Source organism: Populus euphratica, unplaced genomic scaffold (genome assembly GCF_000495115.2).
Source record: "Populus euphratica unplaced genomic scaffold, PopEup_1.0 scaffold12.1, whole genome shotgun sequence".
In the NCBI taxonomy this organism is placed as follows: Eukaryota; Viridiplantae; Streptophyta; class Magnoliopsida; order Malpighiales; family Salicaceae; genus Populus; species Populus euphratica.
The window spans coordinates 383864-389662 of record NW_011499858.1 but is presented as its reverse complement, the minus strand read 5'-3'; the positions used below and the strand labels follow the sequence as shown (position 1 = coordinate 389662).

The following is a 5799-nucleotide window of genomic DNA, read 5'->3' as shown; positions in this document are numbered from 1 at the left end:
TTAGTCCGTGAAAATTACACGATAATCGTGGTTGCATTATGAAATAACAACATCAAGGAGGGCAACCCTTACTTCTATCACCTGAAATATTTACTTAAATTAAAAGATATTTAAAAATATAAAAGAAGTTATTTTTTTAAAAAAAATTATTGAAATTATTTATTAAAGATTTATTTTTTATATTAATATATTAAAACGATATAAAAATTTTAATTTAAAAAGGAATTCAAATTTTAACAAAAAATTAAAATTAAAATTAACAGGATTAAACTTACTTCCAAACACCCCCTTGCATCATGACTGACGTGTCCGACTTCTAACTTCCTTGTATATTCATTCTGTCCTCGCCTCTGCTTTGGTCCCCTGATATTGACTGGTGACTTCAATTCTCTGCTTCTTTTTTTTTTTTTGCCTTCTCCTCATTGAATTTTAAAATATCTTACTAATTTTTCACATTCTTTTTAGTAATCAAAGACATAACAGATAGATTCCTTGAAGTTTTTGATTGATAAATCAGCCAAAATGGAGGCAAATTTTGCACAAAGAATGCAAATTTCGAGAACATGGATTGATACGGGCAATCTTGCAAGAAAACCAACTGGTTTTCTGCAGTTTTCGGGGAGACTAAAGGAACAGAAGAGACTCCAAGTGTTTGTTTCTGCTCAGTTTCGACCTGTAAGAGATGAAAATCGACATAGATTGGCTTCTTTCGAGGTTTCTTGCTCTTATAACAATTCTCGAGGTACAACTTCAAAGTCCTTGTCATTGCATCACTTGGATTTGTGAGATTTGTCTTGGTTGGAGATTTTTAGATTTTTATAAGTTATTACAACTTCTAAGGGTATTTATTGTCAGATTTTCTTTTTCAATTCTCTTCTCTTCTTTTGTTCTTCTTTTTTTTTTTGGATTTATAGCACCTGGGTTTTGGTTTTTTTTTTTTTTAAGAGCCTATCTGAATGTGCAGCTGGAGCTGCTTTTTGCGTTTTTTCTATAATGTTATTGGGTTCATTTGTGATCTTTGTTATTCCTTTTAGCCGATAAGTGAAAATGGTTTCGAAACATTTTTGGGGTCTGTATCAGTTGATGGCTTTAATCGATGGAACTTTTAGAAATCTGTACTTCCGGTTTCTAATATCCTGATAGTGTAACAGTGCTTTGAGAACAGATCCTGGTTAAATAATGTAAAAGGATTATGAGGTTATTGTTTCGGCATAATTCTTAACTTCCTTTCTATTTTCCTTTTGGATTTTGAAAGATCCTTTTTACTATTGTAGTTTTGACGTTGGAATCTGAGAGTCTCCAGGATTTGCTTGACGATGAAGCTTTGATTTTGAAGGTATGAAATGCTTCTATACTTGCTTGTTTCGAATGAGATATCTGATAATATGGTGCACTTTATTTTGCTCCGTGATCTTTTGGCATCCACTTCACTTTAAAATCTGTGAACATAGGCCTTGATGATCCAAAACCTAGCACAGATATTTTTGGGCATGTAACTTACTAGACGTTAACAAAATTTGCAGAAGAAGTCACAAGAGATTGAGCCCTATTTAAACGGACGCTGTATATATCTTGTTGGTCAGTTTCTTTGTCCGAGTCTTATGCATTCTGTTAGAAATTGATTTGTAAAATCTGTAAACTAAATGAATGTGAAAAGTGTAGGAATGATGGGCTCTGGAAAAACAACAGTGGGAAAGATTCTCTCGCAAGCAATTCATTATTCATTCTGTGACAGGTTAGTGCATATGATTGCTTATCATTTGGGGTTCTAGGAAAGATTTTAGCATGCCTCTCCGATCTTAGATAGAACAGGGAAGAGGAAAAAACGGTATGCTTCATAATGCAACATGGTTGAACTCTTTCTTTTGTTGTTTTTGCTGTTCGTGAGGTACATCCAGTCATTCGCTGGGGCCTCCCCATCTCAAGAGATCTGATATTGAAATGTCATGTAGAAGTTTTGAACATTGGATGTGCTATTGCTTTGTCTACATCTTTCTAACATCATGCAGGATATCCACTTAACTAGTAAGGTTTTTTATGTTAAATAATAATTACTTTGTTCCACATTTTCATGGATTTCCAGTGACACATTGGTGGAGAAGGATGTTGGTGTGACTTCTGTAGCTGAAATATTTCAAATATATGGAGAGGATTTCTTCAGAAATAAAGAGGTGCTTTAGGAAGATTGCATTTTGAATCTCCCCATTGCAAATTTTACTCAATACACATTGCATTGGATTTTATTTAGTTAATAGCATTGCAATATCTGTCTTTATGAAAAGAGAACTGATGATAAGTTAAATTAGTGGCTGCTCATTTAGTAGTTGTGCTTGTTGTTCTATCCAGCTGGTTCTATCTATTTGCTAAACTAAATGTGAAGTCAATCTAAGAACACTTGTGCAAAGTCAAATGCTTGTATATTTATCATTTTTTCTCGTGGCCCCAAATGTTAATGATTGTAATTTTGTGCCTTTCAGACCGAGGCATTAGAAAAGCTATCAATAGAGCACCGATACGTCGTTTCTACTGGTGGAGGTGCTGTGATACAGGATGAAAACTGGTATAATAGTACACATAACATATTAAATTTAAAATCTTTACCTTCTGTTTATTTGTTTGTTTCCTTTATGCATGTTGAGTTGGAATGTCAGCACTGCTCTCTGTTTTGCTCATCAGGACCTTCATGAGGAAGGGGATTAGTGTCTGGTTAGATGTGCCTTTGGAAGAGTTGGCACGGAGGATTGCGGCTGTAGGAACCAAGACTCGCCCCCTTTTGGATAGCGAGCCAGGAGATGCATACACCAAGGTATGTTCTTCATTATCTGAACATGTTTCTTTTTGAAATATCACATCTTATCTTGTGTCTTGACACCTGCGCTTACTACAGGCGTTCAGGCGTCTGTCTGCTCTGTTTGAACAGAGATATAAAGCTTATGAAAATGCTAATGCAAGGGTTTCTCTGGAAAGTACGTGTGCTTGAACCTATGTCAACTTACAGTTATGATGTATTTTCCTTTTGCTTTGTCATCGCTAATATTTTACACATCAGTTAATTGAAAATTCTGAAGATAAGTGCTCCCATGTGCAGATATTGCAGCCAAACTAGGATAAAAAGATGTATCCAATATCACACCACCTCTGATTGCGATTGAGGTTTTTCAGTCTCTCTATGTTTTCTTCTTTGTTTACTTGCGCAAGACTAGGGCAATAGTTTTCCTAACATATTTACAGAACTTCAACGAAAAAGTTGTGCATTGATTATGTGTTCTTTTCTTTCTTTTTTGTTACATGCCACATAATTATCGTGCTTATCTAGTGGATTGACTGGTTGGAGTTGACCATTTTGCAGGCTATTGAACAAATTGGAAATACCCTATAGGACATAAGTGGCTTGTCTACAATGGGATTCGATTTTAACAACCTCTAATTATGGCACTTCATGATTTTCTTCGTGGTTGGATTGCTTCTCATGCCATGGTTCTATTTCTTGAGTGGTAGAACATGGTTTGGGTGATGCATTACGCAGCAGGTTTCCGTTTATTACCAGTAAGAGAGGTTTTGCAAAGTTGAATTGTGCATATGGCAGGCGCCACTTGATCATATATATGCCATGTGATCAGATAAAGGTTAGAGATTAAGCATATGCTGTTGATTTTTGTTTTGTGGATTCCTACCTGGCCCATGTATCCAAGGATTTTCTTGCAAGTGAACTGATGATTATATTTTCCAGTATATATACTTGATTGCTGGACGTTTCTATAGATGCCCTAGATTCTAGTTTGAGAAAGAGGGCAACAGTTAGCAGACTGATTTCCGCGAATCTCAAAACCTGAAAAAAACATTGAATCCAAATCTGGCGTGACTATAAAGATAAACTCTTCTGTTTTTTCCACAGCCCGTAGTCATATTTGTCATTTTAGTAGTAATAATAGTTAAAAGCATTTTTTTATTTAGACATATATTAAAATAAACTATTTTATTTTTTAAAAAAATTATTCTTTAATATTAGTATATCAAAATAATTTAAAAATATAAAAAATTTTATTTTAAATAAAAATAATAAAGATAATTTTCCCGCGTTTCTAAACCAATCTGCCATCTTTCATTGCGGACGCTACACCCTTCAAAACTGTTGACTCTCCTAACATCGCCTTACCCTCTTCAATTGCCAGTTATATAAAAAATTTTATTTTAAATAAAAATAATAAAGATAATTTTCCCGCGTTTCTAAACCAATCTGCCATCTTTCATTGCGGACGCTACACCCTTCAAAACTGTTGACTCTCCTAACATCGCTTTTGCTCCTACCCTCCCCGCTATAGTCGCCTTACCCTCTTCAATTGCCAGTACAACCTGAAAGCTCAATATCCAGTTGTAGAATGAGATAAATTAATTTAATTTAATTTAAAAAATCTTTTTAAAAAGGCAAGATCTAACAAATACCACAAAAATACCTGAGGTAATACCAAACAAATTAATTTAATCTAATTAAAACAAATTTTTTTAAAAAAACTAGACATTAGGAAGAAAAAAAAATTAGACAACTTGTGTTATTCTGAAATGTTTCATACTAATCAAAAAAAGTACTAAATGATAAAATAAAAATAAATTAAGTAAACTTGGATGAATCTTCTAATCTTAGATTGATAATTCAAACTCGTATTCATTAAATATTAAATTTAGGATCAATCAAGAAATTAAGCTTTGATAAATTTAATGCTGAATAATAAAATCATCAAAAAATTCAAACTAAAAATATTTAAAAGGTAGATAATAATTTGATAAATTATTTTAAATAAATAGTAATTAAAAAATAAAGATAAAAACTATTAGATGAAAAAAATTAACGGATGATAAAATTAAAAATAAAATTTAATTTTATAAATTATATCATTATATAATTAAATCAGAAACGTGAAAAATATCCTCAAGTTATAGGTATATGTCATTTTACTTTTAAAGATTTAAAAATCATTATAATGCATAAAAAAAATGTTTGTAGACGAATCTGCCCCAAATTAATTTAGCTGTGCCCATTGAAAACCTTGAAAAAGATGAAAATACCTCTGTTAGTAACCATTGTCAGTGTGGCCAAGGATAAAGGCATCAAAATACTATTTCAATCCACAATATTATGAGTCGATGTCCCATGATAAAAGCCTGATGACTTTTAGCTTTTTTTAGTTGCTAGTGACTGCATTTTCGTACCAATGCGATGCCACGAGGTCATTCTTGAAGCTATTTTTATCTAATTTGATGGCTTTTAAAAAATTATATATTTTTTTATGATCATTAATTTCATTAAATTTAATAATTTTATATATTTTTTAATTTTTTTAATCATACAACAATAAAAATAAACACTTAAAAAATAAAATATAAATTAAATATTGAGATATTTGTTTGAAATCATAATAACTCTATAAAAAAATTAAAATAAATTATAAAGACAAATTAAAATTAATTAAATATTAAAAATTAAAATTAAAAAAATCTAATAAAATATTCAGTAAAAATAAAATAATAAATAATAAAATAACAAATATTAAAGGAAAAGGAATTTCAATACACATGCTTAGGTTGGCCAGCCACGATTTGATCTTTAAAACAAAAGCTTTAAGATGTGTTTTGGTACATGGTGCAAATCAAAACTTTTAAATTGTAATTTTTTTTATTTTTATTTCAAATAAAAAATATTTTTATATTATTTAATATGCTATATTAAGAATAATTTTTTATAATTAAAAAAAATAAAAAATAATTTTAATATATTTTTAAATAAAAAATACTTTAAACCCC

General features: G+C 30.9%; 1 protein-coding gene across 1 annotated transcript; it reads left to right on the top strand.

Moving 5' to 3' along the window:
• The first annotated feature begins 339 nt into the window (after positions 1 to 339).
• SK1 (shikimate kinase 1) lies at positions 340 to 3783 on the top strand. The gene is given in 10 exon segments (XM_011023637.1): positions 340 to 742; positions 1275 to 1336; positions 1524 to 1578; positions 1663 to 1735; positions 2084 to 2171; positions 2478 to 2560; positions 2677 to 2806; positions 2888 to 2966; positions 3089 to 3153; positions 3350 to 3783. Coding segments are annotated over 10 exon segments (885 nt in total). The 5' UTR covers positions 340 to 522; the 3' UTR covers positions 3380 to 3783.
• Positions 3784 to 5799: the final 2016 nt, after the last annotated feature.